At 32.3% G+C, this 22431-nt stretch overlaps 1 protein-coding gene across 1 annotated transcript in view; it reads left to right on the forward strand.

The window, feature by feature from the left end:
• UBE2W (ubiquitin conjugating enzyme E2 W) overlaps window positions 1-21118 on the forward strand; it is a 77691-nt gene extending 56573 nt beyond the window's left edge. Inside the window, exons 4-6 of the mRNA XM_031946250.1 lie at window positions 1482-1637; window positions 12973-13048; window positions 19961-21118. Coding sequence (XP_031802110.1) covers window positions 1482-1637; window positions 12973-13048; window positions 19961-19974 — 246 coding nt within the window. The 3' untranslated portion in view covers window positions 19975-21118. The remainder of the gene's footprint in view (window positions 1-1481; window positions 1638-12972; window positions 13049-19960) is intronic.
• Window positions 21119-22431: the final 1313 nt, after the last annotated feature.

Below are 22431 nucleotides of genomic sequence, written 5' to 3' on the forward strand. Positions count from 1 at the left end.
TTTCATTGTATCATAGACTTAGAACTTGGAGCTCCAACTCCTTCATTTTATAAATGAGGAAATTGAGACTTGGTTAAAACCATTTTCTCTCATTACTAGCATCTTAATGTTGCTTGTCCTCATTTAATTTTAAGTATTGTACCTTATAATTCAAATATGTGTTATTTCAGCTTTATTAAGTATGTTGTAATGAATTTTAAAATTAGACTTCTAACTTCAAATAATAGTTTTGGGGGTTGGTCATTTAACTTTTCTGAGCTTGTTTCATCTTAAATGAAGACATTAATTTTTATAATGGTGTTCAAGGACTTTTCCTCTAAATCCTTTGCTCTTTATGATTACTGTCAATTATCCCATTACTTTCCTTACTACTTAATTATGAGGGAATGTCATTGTTTTCACTAATTCCATAACACAAACTAATAAAAATTCCTATTATAAAATAAGACTTAGTCAGGTTGAAAATAAAAATTGTTTCAAAATAAATTTGAAGAGATGTGGAGAGTAAAAGGGAAGAGTAAGTCAGGAATTAGAAGAAAAGTTCAGGAAAAGAAAGGACTTAAAAGAAAAAGTTAACATTTGAGGTACATAACCATATAGAGAAGTCAAAAACAAAAACACCATTTAAAAGTTACATGTGGTTCCTGCTTTTTTTTTTCCTCAGTCTGTTTCTTATCAATTTTAGCCACATTAGATGTTTAGATATATATATTTGCTGTATATATTATATGCTATATATATATTATATATATGTAAAATAAATAAATAGATAATTTGCTGATTTAATAAAAACCACTTTGTCTTTCTGAGTCGGCATGTGAGGGAAAAAGAGGTGGGTGTAAAGATAGGGAGAATAAGGATACTGTTTCCAAATGGAGAATTTTCTTTTGGAATTTTATTGGATTCCGCTTAGTATAGAGAATAATGATTAGAATTTGAAAAATTCTCTTTGGAAGTTGTCTTCAAAAAAAAACTTTTTTTGTGTGAATATAAAAATAGCTGTATCATAACAGGGGGTAGAAAGCTAGCCTAGAAGCTAGGAAAATATGTATTCAGATCTGTCCTCTGCCACATAAAATTTTTGTGGTCCTGGACAAGTCAAATAACCTTTTAGTGCTCTAGGCAGTTCTCTCAGTCTGTAAGTTGGCAGAGAAGGTGCCATCCTTTATTGGTAAAGAGAACTGTAATTAGGAAGTTACTTATGCTAATGAAACTACAAGTCTGCAATTCCTATTCCCTTATTAAAATGTTTGAGATTTTTTTTGAAAACAGTTTATAATTAAAAAAGCATAGATCTGATTATATAATGCATTTTGTATGGTTGTAATACCTAACTTGGCCCTGATTTACTGAAAGGTTTTAAGTCTTATTATTTGCCATTATATTACAAGTCAATATTTCTAGGCATAAATGGGAAATTTGATTTGGATTTTGGTGTCCTTTAGAATCATAAGTGTTAATGGAATTTTATTCTTTCTTAGGTCATGTTTACTGGTGACAATATTCCTGTACATCCTCATGTTTATAGCAATGGTCATATCTGTTTATCCATTCTAACAGAAGATTGGTCCCCAGCGCTCTCAGTGCAATCAGTTTGTCTTAGCATTATTAGCATGCTTTCCAGCTGCAAAGAAAAGGTAGGACTTTTCAGTATTATTCAAGATAATACCTCTGCTTTCAGATTAGGTAAATAAAATATTTTAACATATAATTAGTTTTTTAAAGAAGGAAATATACTTTATATTATAAACTATAGGGAATGTTATTTTTCTATAGAGAAATAAATAGAAAATTCTTTATTTTTACTTTGCCAAACTTTTTTCTCCAAGTCAGACGTTAAATGGATTAGAATGTTTTGTTTTAAACAGCCTTTATACTGGTGCTCTAGAATCGTGATATTGAATTAATTTCCTTAAAATTTGCATAGAAGAGCAAAGTGTACAAAAAGTTTCCAAAAAGTCATGCCATATAGATCCCCTCTCTCACCACATTTTCTTTCTTCCTACTGCCCCAAATCCCTAGCTTCAATTCAGTTTTCCCAACTCCTTCCCACAATTCTTTATGACTACAGAGGGAGAAAAATTCCTTTTATCCTGAATCTTTTTTTATTTTTTTTCAGGTTAAGGGGAAGGGATAAAGGAAAGGGTGAAAAGATATGGAGAAGATAGAGTCCATGTGGCCAGCAGCAACTACACAGATTATTTGAAGCCCCCTTTTCCCTTCTTAGTCTCCTATTTGACTCACTAAGAGAAAGTAATAAAAGAAATACTAAAGGAAGAATCAGTGGGCTAATTAAGAAGTTACATCTTGAAGACCTTCATAGTCTGAATGTCTCCCATCTCAGTTTTTTGTGTTTCTAACTTATTTCTGCTTAAAGATAAGGGAACTATAAAATGTTCATAAATTTTTTTTCCCCCATGTGTCCCATACAAATGGGAATACTTATTTTATTTACACATACACACACACACACACACACACACACACACACACCTTTGTTTATATGAGAAAATAAATTTTAGTCTTTTTTTTTTTTTAAAGAAATTAAGAATAGGTTTTTGCATGTTCTATAAATTGTCCCATACCACTTTTGTCTTTAAGATTTCTTCTTAAATTTTCAGATCACCCACTTTTTGGTCTTTAAGACTGAGTTTTATCTTTATCTTTATTTTTCTCTTGCCTCTTTTAGAACTTTGCTCACATTTGTTGTAATTTGTCTTTTTCTTTACCAGTTAACTGAAATTGTTTTTTGAAAGATTAACAATGACCTTTTTTTTTCTTCCAGTTTTCATCTTTAATTTCTCATCAGCATACTACTATTGGCTACAACCTTTTTTTGGGCTTCAGAGATATGAGACTTCCTTCTAAAGCAATTCTTTAAGGATGGTTATTTCCCAGAATTCTGGCATTGGTCTTCTTTTCTTTCCTCTTTGCTTAGCAGTCATTCACTCCCATGGATTCATCTTTCACTAGTACATTAATGACTTTAGAATTCTTATCTTTAGTGTGAAGTATCTTAGGAGCCCAGGTCCTCATCTTCTATGTCTATAAGGCTTATCTATTTGGAGATTTCTGTAACACATCAAACCCAACAGACCCAAAACCAATTTAATGTTTTGTCTTCCTCCTTTCTTCATTATTTTTGTGAATTCCATCACCATGCACTTAGTTTCTTACAACATATAAAACCTTGTTTTGTTTGGGCTCTTTCTTCTTTCTTACCTCTTAAATCAGTTTTGGTTAGAGTCCTGCATTTCTTTCTCATTCTGTTTATTGCTTCCACTTTGATAGAGGTCATTGTGCTTAGGTATCCTTACTCTAGCAATACTACTATATGATATCAGTGCATCATGATATAGTCAATAGAGCACTGACCTGGGAGTCAGAAACTTTGGTTTAAATCTCATCTCTTATGCTTGCTACCTATATAATCTGAGATATGTGATTTTTACCTCATTGGACCTAATTTTTCTCAGCTATAAAATGGAGGTAGGGGGAGGGTTAGACTAGATAACTTCTGCTATCTCTTTCATTTCTAGATAAATATACTCCTCATAATTTCTCTCTTCCATGTGAACTTATCATATGAACAAATCAGATGGGAATACTCTCTATTCTCTGGCCATATCTTGTAATCTTTTGCCTCTGTCCTTTTGTTCAATGTTCTTTTTTCCAAAATGTCTTCTATTCTTCTCTTTACATATTGAATTGCCTACTCACATTTTAAATCCCAGTACAAAAGCCATTTCTTCCACAAAACCTTCCCTGATTTCCTCTTCTCTCTTATTCCCAGTTTTCTGCAATTTAAATGGTATCATATTTCATTGTCATTAACGTCAAGAAATATTTAAGAGCTTATTTAGTATGTGTCAGTTACTGTGTTAAGAACCAGGATACAAAAAAAGGCAAAAATATAGACTCTGCTATCAAAGAGTTTATGTTCTAATGGAGGAAACAATTGCAAACAACTAAGTACATACAAGATGTATGATGCTATTGGGAGATAATCCCAGAGAGAAGACTCAGTACTTTAGTGAACATTCATAGTTAGTGGGTGGATATGACGACTAAAGAAGGTTCACAGATCTTCTGTGAGGAGGAGAACCAGGATGTCCTAGGATGATGACTGACAATAGAAGAACCTGTAGAGAAGAAGGTGGTGTTAAAAAAAAAATGAGAAGAGGATATTAGATTTGGCAATTAAAAGATCTTTGGTAAAATTTGGAGACATTTTATTTGAAAGACTGTTGGGAACGTGATTGCAGAGGTTTTAGAAGAGAATGATAGGAAAGGAAGTGGAGATACTTATTGTAGATGACTTTCTTAAGGAGTTTAGCATAAGAAAAATAAGTTGTATAATTTATATGTAGCTAGTGGGAATGATCTCTGCTCAAATGAAGGTTGTTCTTTGTTTTAAAGAAAAATAAGGATAAGACGGTATGTTTGTAGAAAATATAAAAATAAGCAATACATAGGAAGAGATTAAAGTTCGGGTGAGAAATTCTCTGATGGAGATGACAGAATGATATAGGGATCATAGGTACATATTAGGGATACGTAAAAGTCTTGCTTTGCTGCAATGAGGGTCCCATTGAAATTATGTGACATAAATTTGTAGTGTCTAAGGTAGCCTGGTTTCATGATTTCTCCAGCAGTATTCAGGAGCATCAATATATGATTGAAGACAGCTAATTGTAGGAATAATCCGAGGTTGGGATTTGACAAGGCATAGTGGGTGATAGGGTAAAGGGGTGCAGTGGATACTAGTTCAGCTTATGTTTGTACTTCATCATACCCATAGGTTTGTAATTAATTTATTTGTGTAATGTACTATGTGATCTTCCTGGGCAAGTTCAATTAGAGCTTATATCTTGTTTTCTGCACCTCAGCACCTCAAAACAATACTTTACACAACACCTGAAGAGAATCACGGGATTTGAGTGTAGGGGCTTAGAGACTATCTAGTTCATCCTATACCTAAATTGAAATCCCCTGTATGCAATACATGGCAGCTTTCATTGGAAAAATCTCTGAGAAGAGGACCATTATCTTTTGAGGCATTATCTTCCATTTTTGAATAGTACTAATTATTGGGAAGTTTTGTTTTTTTTTCTTATATCAAACTGCTTTTACAACTTCCATGTATTGCCCCTAGTTCTGTCCTCAGGAACAAAATAAAAAGTCTAATTCCTCTTCCATGTGATATTTCTAATACTTGAAAAAAGTTACCATGTCCTTTCCTACCAAACCCTTTTGCCCCTACAACAACAAAAAATCTTTCCCAGGGTAAACATCCCCATTTCTTTCAGCTGGCCCTGATATAGCAAGAACTTGAGGTTCTTTACCCATCTGGTAGTCCTCTTTATTAATATTATTCAGAACCTGTGGTGCCCAAAATTGAACACTGTACTTCAAATTCTATCACAATATTGACCAGTGCAGGTCAGTACTATCATCTTCAGATCTGACGATTGTGTCTCTCTTAATGCAGTCTATCACATTGTCTGCTCTGTTGCAGCTTTTGAGTTTGCTACCCACTAAAATCTTTGTATCTTTTTTTAACAAATTTTGGTCTGTCTTTACCTCCTTCATCTTATACTCGCCAAGTTGAGAGTTTGTTTTTTCAAAACCCAGGCAAATAATTTTTAGTAGTTCCTTTTGGGTATATTCCATTTATGGTCAGGATCCTGTCATTTTTGTTTTGGATCAGAGCTTGGATATCCAAATCTCTTGACACCATTTTTACAGTATCATTGTGTACTTTGGTATCCATCCTTAGTTACCTGACCTTTTTTCCATTTTTTTTATATGTCATTTGAAAAACCTAAGTTAATTGTTAAGTTTCTATGCATCTACATCCAACTTTTTTAGACCTTTTATCATTTCATTACTTCTTGTATCTTCAGAATTATATTCTTAAGAAATTCCCAACCTTATTGAATTAGATTCCCATTCCTCTTAGACTGAGTTTTCATTTATGAGATCCAACATATTCTTTCTCCAAATTCTTTGAAATCTACCTCTTCAGCATAAGTTAAACTGCAGCTTTGTTATAAACACTAAGATGAGTGCTCCTTTTCCTCCAAGATTTCCATCATCTCTGCCCTACCATTCATTTTCTTCTTTTTTGGTAACAGTAAAATCCAGAATAGAATTTTTTTTTTTTAGTTTTTCTATCTTTCAAAGCATACAATTGTAATTAAGGCAAGTCTCAAAATTAACTGCTTTGCTTTTGGCAGATATTTAAATAATTGAAGTCCTCCATCATGTCTCTTTGCAAGGCTTAAGATCTGTGATCTGTTTGTTAAACTTCCCAATTATAATTCTTTTTCTCCAAATAATCTATAATATATTTTGATACCTAAATACCTTCATTTTCTACTTCTTAATCCAAATCTTAACTCTCTACAATGTTTCCCTGTTCAGTTCCTGAATTTCTTAATGTGGGTATATCTTCTAAAGGGTATTCCACATTTCCCTTTACCTCTCTTTTCTTTTAGAATAAGTATATCCTCCCAGAGCTATATTCCACGTGTGAATCTTCATTACTTATTAAACCATACTTGTACATTTCTATATAGACATTTGAAATCATGATTTATTAATAACTCTGCTCTTAGATGTTTATCTACTGGAGCTTTGGGGTATGTAAAAAGCTATTTACAGCTCTTTTCTATGTGATCTAGCCTTCTTGTTATACATGTACAATTATTTGCCTCCTTGTTGTGTTTTCAATGAAAAGTATTTTGATTTTATATCCAAAATTCCAGACAAATAACATTCTCGACTTTGTTAGATGTACTTGGTCATTCTTTTGCTTTAGGCTGTTCTTAACCAGCTTCTCTCTTCTCAAATCTCCCTTTCTTCTTCTTCTTTCCTTGGTTCTAGTAAGCAGCAGTGATGAAATATTACTTACATCCCCCTATGATCTTCAAGGTTTTGTTTTGTTTTGTCAAAGACTTTATAATCTTTGGCATTTGTTTTTTAGCTTCTGTCATATCAATTGTGCTCAGGTGAAGCATCAGATATAACAGATTTCAGAAACTTCAGTCATATATTAGCTGTATATTCCAGCAAAACTGTCACTATTTAGAGGTGATTGTTGTGGCCTATAGTCAGAAAAACTTAAGTTCAAATGTGGCTTCAGACACTTATTGACACTAATCTTGGACAAGTTTCTTAACTTCCACCTCAGTTTCCTCAACTGTAAAATAGGGATGATGCTTAATGATAGCATTTCTCTTGCAGAGTTATTTTGAGTGTTATATGAGATATTTATAAAGTGCTTAATATAGACCTGGTACATATTAGGTACATAATAAAGCAATCCTCTCCTTTCTTTTCTTACCTTTACATTATCACCTGAAAGCACCAGTAGATAGGCATCATAGTTATCTTAAGCACTTGCTTCTTCTAGAAGAATCTTTTCAATCATTCAATCTTTAAAATAGCCTTTTATTTGTTGATTATATCCAAGTGTTCACTGGTAGATCTTCTCCTGATTCTCCTCTGTTTTTGCATATTGTTTTCATCTCTCTTTTTTTTAAAGGGAGTACCCCATTCTTTCTAATAAGATGGAGAGTCGAGGATTCCTTTAATTCTTTTACTTCATTTTCTTACTTCCCAAATTCCTTTTTACTTAGAGTTTTGCTTTTGAAATTAACATATCCTTGGATTTAGCACATATATTTCTACTATGTTTAATATATATTGGACCACTTGCCATCCAGGAGAAGGCATGGGGGAAAGGAGGGAAAATTGGATCACAAGGTTTTGCAAGGGCTAATGTTAAAGAATTGCCCATGCATATGTTTTGAAAAATAAAAAGCTTTAATAAAAAAATAAGAAAAAGAAATTAACATATCCTATGTGAGGTAGCTGTCTTGCCAGTAGGAAATGATCAGCATATGCTGAAGAGGTAGTAATTACAAATACCATCTAGTGTAGGATTTTGAATAATAGAGGAAAGAGCAAGGAATAAAAACATTCTAATGAAAAAAACAAGTGCTTTTGAATCATCATTAAAATAAGGGATTAGATTAGCTATTTTCTAAGATTCCTTGCAATTCTAATTTTCATGACATAGGAAATAATGGTATATAAAGTTAAAAGAAATAATTGTGGGACCATTTGAATGAAGGTCTTTGGTTTAAAGTCAAATTATTAGCTTGATAACTCAATGAACAATAGGGAGTCATAGTAAATATTTAATAGGCTGGTGTTAAAAAGCAAATTGTGGTAAAATTTTATCTTCAAGAGGGAACAGCCTGAGTATGGAAAGTAAAAAAGGAACAGGAAATCAAGTGAAATTTTAAGGGAAGACTAATATTATTTTGATGACTATTTGGAGTTATCTTTGATTTTTGTTTTCTTCTACTACTTTTATGACTTTAAAATTTGGGGGAGTCAAATTCATAAACCTGCCTGCTTTGTGCAAGTTACAATGCTAAATGTTGTGAGTGATGGAAAAATAAATAGTATAGACCATTCCCTACAGTATAAGAAGGGAGATGGTTATATGTACAAGAATATAGTAAGTACTGTACAAATAGCAATGAATTTGGAGTCAGAGCTTGAATAACATTATGTAATAAGCATGGGCAAGTTATTTTAACTTCTTTTATCCTGAAGTTTCCACCCATGTAAAATGAATTGATTGTACTATATGAACAAAGGATCCTTCCAGCTCTACATCTGTGATCCTATGATTCTCCAAAATATTTAGTAATCACAAGTATTGAAGGAAGGGGAAAAGAATACAAGTTACAGATTATAAAGGATCAAAGAAGGTTTCATAACAAATATGACACATGAACTGGGCTTTCAGGATTTCAAAAGTCAAAAATGGGAGCAGGGAAAAGAGCATTCTGAGCATGAGAGAGATGGAGTATCAGCAAGGTCACAGAATTGGGAAAAGTCAAGATGTATTTCCTAGTTAAGGGACTATGACATGAAGAGGGCATAATGAGAGATATGGTTGGAGAAGTAAGTTGAGCTAGATCGTAGAGAATAAAGAACTTAAACTTTACTCTTTAAGCAGAAGCCGATAGAACAAGAACTTCTTGAAGGCAGAGACTTACTTTTATATTTCTATTCCTGTTTATAACCGTAACATTAAGCACAGTACCTTGTTTATTAGATGTACTTAATGAATGCCATTTTGATTTGAATTACAAACTTTTTTTTAAAAGTAGGAGAATGCCATAACCAGAGTTGTATACCATGGAAGAAGGTGGTTAAGATAATATATATAGAGAAAGAGACTTGGGAAATTTGATTTGGGAGGCTATTGCAGTAGTAGCAAGTAGGAAGAAAGAAGACAGGAATGAAAGGATTTGGCAAATGTTGATAAATGTTTGCAGAGAAAGAAAAGTTAGGTGATGTCAAGGTTAAACAAATGTGGGTGGGAAAACAGTAGTGTAATTAACAGAAATTTGGGATGATAAGACAAGTTTGAGGGAAAAGAAGTTGAGTTATGTTCCTGTTGGACCTGCTATATGGGCTGTATACTTACTTAGTTGGAGATAAGCAGTGAACAATTATGATATCCAGTAAGACGTTAAAGCCAGGAGGAAAAGTTGGACCTAGGGGAATTTAGGAGTTATCCTAATAAACATAGTTGAAGTTAAGTGAGAAGATAAAATTATTGATAGAAGGGGATCCAAAGTAGAACTTTTGAGGATGGAAAGGTTGAGAAAAGTAGAATAAACTATTAGCATTTGTTAAGCACTTAAAAGTGTCCTGGAGCCTAGGGTACAAACCTCCCCCCCCCCCAAAAAAAAAAAAAAAAGTCTCTGCACTTACTGAGCTAGCTTGATATTGAGGGAATAAAATAGACACACAGTATAAACAAATATGAAAGATTTATAAAGCAATTTAGCATGACAGTAGTAGCTGGGAGGATCAGAAAAGGTCTCTGGTAAGAAGGGGCAATGGAGCCAAGCTTTTAAGGAAGCCAGGGCTTCTAAGAGGAAAGAATGAATTCTATGCCTTACAGTCATAGTGTTTGGAATGTTGTTATATACCTGGGACAGCAAGTGGGTCAGTGTGGCTAACATGTGGAGTGCATGAAGGAGAGAATGGCATAAATATTAAAGACCAAACAGAAGAATTTCTATTTTGTTCTAGAGAGCAATAAGGAGCCACTGGAGTTTTTTTTGAGCAAGGAAGTGGCATGGAAAGACCTTTGCTGCCAAAATATAACTGGCAGCTGTGTGCAAGATGGATTCAAAAAGGGAAAGATTTAAGCAGGGAAGACTTTTGGAGTGGTCCAGGCAAGAGATGATGGTCTGAATTTGAACATTAGTCTTGCAAGTAGAGAGAAAAAAAGAAATGAATGGGAGAGATATTGGGAAGATAGAATTTAAAAGGTTTGGCTGTCAATTTAGCTAAAAGGGATGAGGCAGAAAGAAAAATCAAAAGTGACTCCAAGATTTCAAACTTAGTTTCTCTGTGAAAATAGTGAAATACTCTCAATAGAAAAAGGGTACTTAGTAAGAGGAATGGCTTTGGGAGAAAAGATAATGAGTTCTATTTCAGATATGTTGAATTTGAGGTGCCAGCAAGACAACTCTTTAGAAGTATCCAATAGGCAACAGGTTACATCTGCTCAGAAATGTTACTGGGACTTCAAAGTTAGGGACATTTGTTAACTGTTCAGAACTCAGGTGAGAAATCATCGTTGCCATTAAAAACTAGAAAACAATGACCTATAGTTCATCCATTTTTGTCTAATCACGTTGTCTTCCTCAGCATTCATTCACTTGATTATTTTACACACCAAAATTAATCTTTCCTACTTGGTTTCTTGGTATGACTTATACCAATAAGTTTATTTTGTCACTTTTTTTTTTTAAACCAAAATAATCTTTTCGTGCCCTACCTTGGATAGCTGATTAAGAATTCAGTAACATACAGCTTAGTTGTGTAGATAGATCACGTTTCTGGCATCATCAGATTTCTGGATGGTAGCCTCAAACTAAGTAAAGCAAGATTTTTGAATATTCAAATACTTCTGCAGGTTCTAGGACCAAAACATTTTGCTCCTTAGGAGACACAACTGGCCTCTTGCTCAGTCTTATTTACCTTCATTTAATACAGACTTATTAAGAAGATTAATTTTCTGATACCAGTCTCCTTATCAAATTGAAAGTGCTAAGAAGTTTGGACAGAAGGAAGAAAGAGAACTATTAGAGGAAGGTATCATAATAACAGATAGTGAAAGAAGGAAGAAAGAAGAATAACTAAAGAGTAGGCAGAACCGATGTGTTTCAGGCCCAGGGACATGATATTCGTCATGGCTGAGTCATTCAAAGATAGCCAAATGCTTCTCCACTAAGTCTAGGAAATGTGTATTATAGAATTATCAATAACAGCAAAATGTTGATATTTTAAAAGGTAGTTAAAGTAGTTTTCTGTAAAATTATGCTTACCTGAATAACAACATTAAAGTGTGGACTCAGTTTTGTTCTGAAATATTTTCAGGTTCCTACTTTCATTCTTGTTTTTTCTATAAATATCTTGAATGATAACCAATTATACATTCAACTTAGTGTAACTGAGTAAGTCATTTAACCTTTGCTTTAGAATTTTCAAAGTTTGGGCAGATATTTTACCTGTTTATGCTTTCACAATCCTACTCTTTAAAATTATCTTAAGTATCAATGGAGATAAATATGAGAATATTTTAAAAGTAAAACCATGCTGTGCTAATTCAAAAAGTGAGGCTATTTCTCCTCTTTACTATTTTCTTCCTTATACTTGTAAATGCACCATATTCTCCGTGTGTTTTCCCATTACTGATTGATCCCATGCATCTTTAACTTCATATAACAAGGGAAGACCTTGATTACCTGTTCCTTAAAATATATATGTATACACACACACACATATATATATTATATAGTTCCCTTATTTGCTTAGAGAAATTGATTTGATAGTGTGTCAGAATATGCAGTTTTTAACAGAAAATTATAATTATACTATAGTATACTCAGTGATTAATACTCAGCGATTAAATTGAAACTATGTGAGGTGGTTGCTGTGAAAGAAGGGAGAAGAGGAGGAAGAACATTCTCCCATACTGGTTTTATTGCCCATAAATGTCATTTCCTAGAGTCTTGTAACTGTGGCTTTGAACTTGGACATAATTCTTCTGGTCAGTGTTAGGTTTTTCATGTTCATTTCTTCCTTAATTACTCTTAGATTCACTATATCTCTTGTGACTTTTTTGGCTTTGCTAATTTCCCACCAAATCCCAGGAGCATATGGCAATTGCCACATGCCCTTGGTCTACCATATGAGGTTTTTAACATGTGGAAATCCCAGCATGGTCATTTTTTCCCTTTTCTTTTTATCATGAGCAACTTATTTCCTACTTACATATATATAATAACACAGTATGGAAGCTTTCCTGTCTTGTGACATATTCTTGTAAACATTACATTGTAGGACCACATGGATTTTAGTGCTTCTCAAATTTCTCAAATTCTTTGGGTGGTTGAGTGCTTACTAAATTGTATTTTTAAAATAATTAATTGTATTAAAAGTTTTTTTTTTTTTTTTAAGAAAGATAAAATGAAATCAGTTCTTTACAAAAGGGCCATAAGAAATTGTCTTTGATTTCCTCCTTCATAGATGAATTATGTATACACATCCATGTACATGATTGAAATCTGATTTTCCCTTTCATATTGATTCTTCTCTAGTGAGTCTCTATCTCCATTCTAACCATAGAATGCATGTAATCAGATGTGACATTTAAACAATTTAGTTACCAATAGCATAATTTCCCAAAATAAAAAGCTTTCTGTTCTTTTTGCTGTGCATTGATATGACTTATAGATACATAATGATTTCATGTCCATTTTCTAAACATTACATACATAGATTTTATATTTCTAAGGATTATTCAGAATATTTCCCTTTTTTTCCTAGCTGTTTATTTTATTCATTTAAACTTTCTGTTTTCAGAGGCGACCGCCAGATAATTCTTTCTATGTAAGAACATGTAACAAGAATCCAAAGAAAACAAAGTGGTGGTATCATGGTAAGCATTCAATTTGAAATGACTTGAAGGAAGAAGTTAGTGGGAGGGAACATATGCTAGCTTTTATGAACAAATAAAATACAAATAAAATGATGTTAGCATTTACCATATGTATAAAAATAGAAATCCCTCTAAATTTTTAATTCATATTAGAAATAGTATTCGTAGGGGGAAATTTTGCTTTTATAACAATACTAATTCTTTTTAGTATGAGTATTGATGTGTGTTTTCATTTGGTCAGAAATAGATGATTTCAGTAGGAAAAAAAGTTATTTAAAATGATTAAATATAAGCTTTTCTTTATCCAACTGCTTCCCTCAAGAATGATGCTTAGGTGTAGTGTCTTCTAAATTATTTCTAATGTCCATAGCTCGTAAGTGTTTCCTGATTCTCTTTCTCTTTGTTCAAGCTGATAGGATTGTATTAATGTTCGAGTTGTTTTCTGTCTTATTTACTTGTAGAAACTTATTTGCATTTAATATATGATAATCTATAAAATCTAGTAAATGACTTTGTATTGTACTAGTGTTTCTTATAACTTTTCTTTGCAGTACTATCTTTAATAAGCTAAAAAAGGGCTTGAGAATCTAGAATCAAAGTATTGAGAATTGTTTTATTTAAAAAATTGTTAAATCTTGATGTGCTTAAATGAATGAGACATTTTGTCAGAAGTAATAATATACTCATATTTGTATCATACTGTAAGATTTACTAAGTATTTTCTTCCCATCTCTTTGAAGTAAATAGTTCAATTATTTTTTCCCATTTTGTGGATGAGAAAACAGTTGCTGAGGGACAAGATAAGTATCCCAAAGAAGAGCCCCATGCCTTTTTCTCTTTCATAACATTTTTTTGGGGAAAAAATTATCCAGGATGTCTGTGCTTACTGTTCCTCACAGCTCCATTTCACATTACATAAATGTCTCTTAGCTGGGCAGTAATTGCTATCCATTCACTTTGGAAGAGAGATTATTTTAAACTTCTATCTTTTTTTGAGAAACAGTACAATTTCATAGAGCCAGCCTATCCCATTTAAGTTCTGGTAGGCCAGGGACTCTTCAGGATGACATATTTGCCTCAGAAGAAGAATCTCATCATTTGGGATTAAAAACTTAATGGTGCGAGTCATTTTCAGTTGTGTCTGATTCTTTGTTGACCTCCCTTTCCTAGAAAACCACTGAAGTGATTTGCCATTTATTTCTCCAGCTTATTTTGCAGATTAGGAAATGGAGGCTAATATTTAACCCTGTGTCATTTGCCTGGGGTAATATCTAAGAAAAGTCTGAGGCCAATTTTGTACTATTTCAGTACTATAGCCTTTATTGTGCATTAGTAAACCACAATTAGTGCTAAAAATGTATTAAGATTTTGGTGTAAAAATGATCTGTAGATAGTTACAAGGATATCAAAGTGGTGTGAAAGTTATTCCTGCTTTCCTGGACTTTATTTAAGTCTTTCCTGTTTAGAAAGTAATTGTTGGGACAGCCAGATGGTGTAGTAGATAAAGCACCCACCCTGGAATCTGGAGGACCCACATTCAGATAGGTCCTCAGACACTAGCTATGTGACCCTGGGCAAGTCATTTCACCCCGAATACTTCGCCTTCCCCCCAAAAAAAGAAAGTAATTGTTGATGTTTACCTAAAAGCTCTTTATATTTTACTCTTAGCCAATCATATTTAGTTTTTCATCTGCTTATGGTCATAGAATTACAAAATTGAAAGGGAATCTCAAAAATAATTTTGTCCAATTTTTAAGCAAAAAAAAAAGTTAGCTGTAATTACATTCTAATATTCCTGAGAACAATTTGTCCAGTGTATGAAAATTTTCAGTGGCAAAAAAATTTATTCTTTTTTAGATCACTTATAAGACTTTTGCATATCTCTAATTGTTAGTAAATTCTTGAATTAAGCCAAAAATTTGCCTCCCATAACTTCTATCTATTGATACTAGTTATTTCCTTTGGAGACAAGTATCTTTCTTAAAACCTTCTCTTTAGGCTAAACAGTCATGATAACTGCAATAGATTTTTTTTTTTTTTAATGCCATAACACGCTGCTTTTTACTTGCTACAGGTTAGTAATGCCCCTTATTAAATATGGCATCCAAAATTGCATACATTATTCCAGATGTAATCTGACCAGGGCAGAGTATAGTGAGGCTGTCATAAGTTTATTTAACATTTATATAACAGTTTAAACTTTATAAAGCATCTTTTAATAATCCTTCTTCTGGGTATTATAATTTTAACACAGAGAAATTAGCTGCTTTGACTGCCATATATCACTCTCATTTAGCTTTTGGTTTGGCAAACCCCTTAGATTTTGTTTTTTTCATGCAACTTTCTTTTTCAGGCACATTTTCCCTGGTCTCTTTGAAGCCAATGTGTAGGACTTAATTTTTATGCCAGTAATTTCATCTTCCAGTCTGCCATTCCAACCAGTCCATCTGTTAGATCTTGATTATGTCAGACAGTCGTATATTAGCTAAACCATTTCAGCCCCATGTCATTTTTCAAATTTGATAAGCATGTCACTGATGTCTTCAAATTACTGTTTTTAAAAATATTGAGGAAAACAGGACCTTATATACCTTATAACTTGTCTAAAAGACTCTGACATGTAGGTACAAATCCGTTAGTCAGCACTCATTGGCTCTTTCAATCTGTTTAGTTCCCAATTTGAGTATTAATCAGTTTGTTTCTCTGTGCTTTTCAAAACAATTTCATAAGAAAATTGATAAATACTTGCTGAAATCCAAATATATTGTGTCATTCACCCCCCACTCCCAACATTCTCCTGTCTTACAGGAAAAATGAGCCTTCTGTGATATGATTTGTTACTGTTTTTGAATTTCTTTGTTGTCTTTTTTTAATTAAATTTTTAAAAATTTATTAGTCTGTTAATTGTATGTAGATAATTTTGAGTTTTATTGTGAAAAGTCATCAATACAGAAGACAAAAAAGAGGTATATAGAAATTAATATTATGTATTTTTTAAGTCTATATTGAACAGAGAAGAAATAAAATTTTCCTGTTGGTCATGACTGAATGAATAAATCATAAGACATTTGTTTAGGGATTACTATGAGCCAGGTACTATGCTAAGCAGCAGGAATAAAAAAGTATTTTTTTTCTTTTAAAGAAATAGTCTCATTTCTAGAAACTTAACCTATGGATAGACAGTATTTGTTAGAGGATGGTCACCAGAAAAGAGAGTTTTGTTTTTGGAATATACCAGAGGGGTTGGGAGGTGGGGTGGATAGGGAGCAGGGAGGAAGGTTCCCCGGCAAGAATAGGCAGAAAGATTAGATAGTTAGATGGGATGTGAAACTGAAACATGGCCCTATGTTCACAATAAACAAGTAGGTGTGCTGGGTCAAATAGCATAGTTAGATAAATTGTATACATTCAGTCAACATTCAACAAAATTGAACCCTAGAATAGGACTAAGCTCTGTGCTAAGTACTGAAAATAAAAAGACAAAAATAGTTTTTTTTTCCCCCTCAGAAAGTTCACAATCTAATTTGGTGGGGGATGGAGAATAGAGAGAGTAGAGAAAAGGAGGAATATTTCAGGCATGGAAGATAGACATTGACAAGGGACAAAATTGTATTTTAAAATGTTGAAATGTGTGCAAGGAAGAGAAAGAAGGCCAGAGTCACTGAAACATAGAGTATGTATCAGAGAGTTAAGACTGGAAAAATAGAAAGGAACTAGTTTATAAAGGGCCTAAAAAGCCAAACAGAAGGATTTTATATTTCATCTTGGAGAGGTAATAGGGACTGGAGTTTACAAGAATAGCCCAAGACTTTGTTGAGTATTTTGCTAAAATCTAGGTAAACTGTATCTAAGTATACACTTGATCCTCCTAGTCTTTAATAACTTTAGTTTTTTTTTTTTTTAAATTAGAATTTTAGCATTACTTAGATATTCAAAAAAGTTTTTGTCTTTTGTTTTCTACTTCATTTTCAAATGTATTCCTACCATAATCCTTCCTTAGAAAGCCATCTTTTTCCTCTCCCGGGGAGTGAAAAGTAGCTCTGCAAAATTTCAAATTCATATTTCCTTTCTCCAAGTAGGACATTCATAGTTCCTAACTTCTGCAAGAAAAGGTTTGTAATTTTTTCTTTAGGCCCAAGCTTGATCATATGTTTACACAATTAATTTTTTATTGTGTTATTATGATTGTTTACTCGTACATTGTTTGTAGATACAATGTCTAATTATCATTTTTCAGGATAATTCAATTATCATTATACCTGAATATAATAATAATGCATTTGAAAATTTCTCCCAGAATCATTCAGATTCACTATAGTACTCAAATATCCATTTTTTTAAGTTAATATTTTTCCAATTGCATGTAAAAACAATTTTAAACATTTATTTTTTAAAATTTTGAGTTCCAAATTTTTTCCCCTCCTTTTCCTTTCCCTAAAATGGTAAGCAATTTGATATAGCTTATATATGAGATACCCATCTTTTCACTTTTTTGAAAACTCCCAAGCATTTTTTTTTTCTAGTCCTGACACTATCCCTTCCTCCTGTTCTCTCTGTTTATTTTTTTATAAGAAATAATAATAGTCTCAGTGATATCTTTGAAATAAAATTTGTCTTCTTGCTGAGATTTGCTTTCATCATAACATGAATTTTTTTGTTCGTTTATGTTCTTAAGGACTCTCTACTTGGATTTTGTTTTCTATTGCTATTCTTCTTAACTTGATCTAGCTTGGTGAATATAGTAAGGCAGGTTTTTTCCCTCCTTTCCCCAGACTTTTTCCAAAATTGTGTTTTCATTAGAGTTGCAAAATTATAAGTAGATTCTTTCCAGTCTTTGTAAGATGGTTTCTTTCTTTGGCCCAAAGACCATCATTCTTATTTTTTTAAATCATAGTATAGATTATCTCCTTAGGAGGATATCTAATTTTTTAAGCCACAAATCTTTAACTATTTTTTTGTTATAAGCTAAAGTATCTCAGTGAGGCTTTTTTCTCTTTATTTCACCAAATACTCCCTAAATCCTAACACTAGCTTTTAGGCAATAAATCAAGATAATAAAAGCTACCATTACTTCTTACACAGATACTAATCTGCTAAGATATATTGCATCACTTTCTGTCTTCTCACTATCCCCCCTCATTACAAAAAAGAAAAAAAAATAACTAGTTTCTTTGTCTCATTCTTATTATTTGACCAAAAGATTAGGTCTGTTTGTTAGGTTCTTTCAAGATATTTCTGGCCATCCATGATGACATTAATTTGATGTTGAAAGCTAATGGGGACAATGTCTTTGTGCTACACTATGTGTTCATTGATCCAACCAATAATTGAAATGAGAGTTGCCTTCAAATATGAAGGTAGAGTTCACCTACTGTATGTCATAGACTATTCTTTAAAGGTAGGATGTCCATAGTTTTAGATTTAAGGATGTTCCCCTCTCAAGAGGTCTATAGGGTATATTCCATCCAGCCCCTTATACTCAAAAATTCGTCTTAGATCTATATTACTTGGCAAAATCTCATTTTGATCTTACAACTAATAATATATTCTCTGCATGACATCTCATTTCTCATCTACTAGTATTCCAATTCCAGGTATCAAAGATAATTCAACTTTATTTTTGAAGGAACCTCTGTTAAATGTAAATTCTGTCCTTCAAATATGTATTCTTCCATCTGCTGATAATGATTTCCCTTCTCAATTTAATTTGTTAAATGTCTTTTAAGTACCTTTGTGCAAGACACTATTAAATACTTCAACTTATAAAAAAAAAGTCTGATTTCAAAGAGCTTTTACAAACTACAACCAGAAAGATAAAATGTATGTATATACACTTTAATACAAAATACATATTAAAACAAGAGTATGGATATATATTCTTCAATGCTTTGCTTTGATTCAGGAAGGAATAAGGAAAAGCATTTATAAAAGAGGTAGAGAATTAAATGCTTTCCAGGAGGTTGGTATGCAAATGCTAGGACATTAGAAAGTATAACACAAGTGTAGATTATGAGTAGTTCATTTATAGAGCTCATGGCATAAATGAAGGAGGATAGGGCTAGATTGGTCTTATGCTCTTTCACAAACTTGATGAAGAGAACAAGTTAGTTTCCTTCCAACAGTTAAACTCCAATTCATCAGAAGGATCAGAATTTTGAAAATTGATTCACAGGGCTTTCTGGAAGGTAGGTACAAATTCACTGATCCTAACTATCAAGCCATTTTTACAGAGATGGGCTGTGTCTGCAATTCATCAATTTTGACAATCCTGGTGACAGCAGATTTTGTTTAGGATAATAGTTTCACAATTTGTACCCATGAGTTCTTTGAATTTCTTTAGTGGTATACCCTCTTCTAATGTACATAAGCAGTTTTTCATATTAAAAAAGGGAGGGGGGGGGGAAGCAGTTTGGCAAAACCAACTCTTTGTAAATTTTAATGGCATTAAATTTCTGAAATTATTCATTCCATGAGAGATCTTTCTAAAGAAAGGTTAGTAAATTCTAAATTTGGATAACTTCCACTTTGACAAGTACATGATTTTTTTTCTGTTCTATGCATATACCTATTTGTATTTTATAGAAAAGGAACACATATCATTTGGATTTTTATTTCACTAAATTGTTTAGAGGGAGTATTGATAATAAAACATAAATTGATTGGGCATATGCTATCATTTTTCAGGACACAAAACAAGTTTCCTTTTTAATTTCTGTGTAACTGATTTGTTAGATTAATATTATCAAGATTTAAGACTAAAGACTTGCAAAATCATTGATTGGAGAGGCAGGGTCAAAATAAGGGGACAGGTTTTAAAAGTATATTTTTGCCTTATGAAAGTGACTTTTATGCTGAAATATTTTGTATATTTGTGCATGCTTTTAAAATATATTCTCCTTTTTTTTCTTTAAGATGATACATGTTGATGCCACCATTATGAACCTCCTAGCAGAAGATAGCCCTACTGAGAAAATGAGCACTTTGATCATTCAGTCTTTGAACTTTAACTTTTGACTGGAAGTGACCTATAGGCAATGAAGACTACTTCCTTTTTCTGCATTTTTACTCGTGTGCATTCTGGGCACGTGTTGATCGCTGGTTCAGTCCAGGCAACTGACATGCTTTATTAGTCATACAAGTATTAATGCAGGTGTCAGGAAATGTCAGAATAATTCCATTTTTTTATTTTTATTTTTTAAAGCTTTTGGAAAATGTCCAAGGCCTCCATGTATTGTGCAATAACAGTGACTTCTTGGCAGTTTTGAAACGTTCATTGCTGGCAATGGATGTTGTTAACAGGAAATGTTTTACTCCTGCCACCAAATGATAAATGCATGAAAGGGCCTATGAAATGAGCTTATCAGTTATAATGGGATTATAAATAAAGTGAAGGATCCATCATAACTTCGAAAGTCACCCCAACCATTTAATTTTTGGATTCTATGCACTGTGATCCTAAGGTTAGCAGCATGAATTCACATGCGTGTCTATAAAGGACTGTAATGAAAGATCATTGCATATTTATTGAATTGTTTATATGCCGTCAAACTGTTTTGACATGAAAGGTTTTCGAGTAACATTGGCAGAGAGGTACAATATGTTATCCCTATGGTGAAAATAAATACATTGTATATAGTTACTCAATCTCTGAAGTAAAGGTATGAGTAATATAAGGTATGAATGGTTTAATCAAGGGTTTATTTTGGAAGTATGAAAAAATGGCAGTGATCATTGAATTGCTGCAGTCCATGATTGGGCTTATAATTTGTACATTAAAAGCTTTTTCCAAGTAGATTACACTCTGTTACTTCCTGCTAGCCATCAGCATGAGCCCTGCTGCCTTCACAATATTTCATTTATTTATGTGTTTGAAAAATCCATACCCCATTTTGTTGGTGGTCTCATTTCTTTTGTTATATTGTAAGTCAAGTTTGAATGTTGCAATATTTTAATTGAAAAACTTTGTCAAAATATTTTCTTGTAAATTTTCTTTATGTGTAAGCATCATCTTGTCTTTTAATCCTGTACTATAAAGAAAGAAATACATTTTTGACAGAGGCTTAATGTTTTGACAAAAAAGTGTGGACATTTTTATTTAAGTTTAAACAACTAGAGTATATGGTCATTTTTTTTTTTTTTTTTTGTCTGTTTCACACAGCTCTAGTTTTTCCTTTTTTCCTTTTTTCCTTTTTTTTTTTTTTGTTTTGTTTTTTTTTTTTTGTTTGTTTTTTTGGTGGTGGGTCTTTTGAAGCCTTTGCATTTAGATGACTTTTCTACAAAAAAAGAAAAAAAATGTTGAAAGATAGGTTCAGTTATTGTCACCAATATTGTAATTTAATAATATTGCAACTAGGTTCTCTTTTAAGAAAATACTTAATGTATTTTATAAACTACCTTTAACATTTATGCAAAATCAGTTTCTACTACAATGTTTTTACTAATGCCTTATTGTTGCACTCTGAAAAAAATAAATCCTTCGGCGAATATTTGCTTTAATTTGGACCTTTAAAAAAAAAAAAAAAAAGGTAATTGGATAAAAGTATTGAAATATTATCCCAAAAAAACTAAATTTAGAATTGGCAAAAAATATTCTAAGTACTGTTTTTAATCTATGTGTAGTAATGATATTTTGTAGCATTGTACATAGTGTTAATTACATAAAACCTTACACTTTTAAAAAGTGTAATTGCTGAACTCAGGGGTGGGTAGACATATTTTTGCTGTAGAAGTGTTGGATTTTAAAAAAAAAATATGGCCACCAAATTTTGGCTGTTAATTTAGCAACACTGCTAGTTTTGCAACTCTTACCTTTTCTATTAAAAGTTTGCTTTAGGTCTCATTTAACACTTAAAATTGTGTGGTGAAGCTAGATATACACAATTTCTCAATGATCTTTATAATACTTCAAGCAGTTGGCCTGTTTAGAGCCAATTATTTTTAATGCTTTGGAGCTACTATAATTTAGTTTTTAACTACTTTTAATATAAAATTTTGCAGCTGTAAATTAGTTAAATTATGTATTTTCATATTTTATCTGACTGCTTTATAGTACTGGGTGACTTGATCCATCATTTTCCCCAAAAATCTTTCCATTCTGCTGGATTCTTTCTTCAATGTTAGAGATATTTCTTGTGAAAATTATTCACCAAAGGACTTAGCCTTGCTATATTGTAGATTGAGAGGTAATATATGGGCTTTATAGTACCTTTTTGGTATAAGCAAACTTACAGTCCACCTACAGTCACCATGAAATGGTTTAAAATGTAAATGGAAAAAAAAAGTTTTAATTAAACTAATTACAATTGAAAACAATGATTTAAAGAAAGAAGAATGTGGTAAAGTATTAAGAGAACTGTCATAAGCCAGCTATCCATAAAATAACA

Source organism: Sarcophilus harrisii, chromosome 1 (assembly GCF_902635505.1).
Source record: "Sarcophilus harrisii chromosome 1, mSarHar1.11, whole genome shotgun sequence".
Taxonomy (NCBI): domain Eukaryota; kingdom Metazoa; phylum Chordata; class Mammalia; order Dasyuromorphia; family Dasyuridae; genus Sarcophilus; species Sarcophilus harrisii.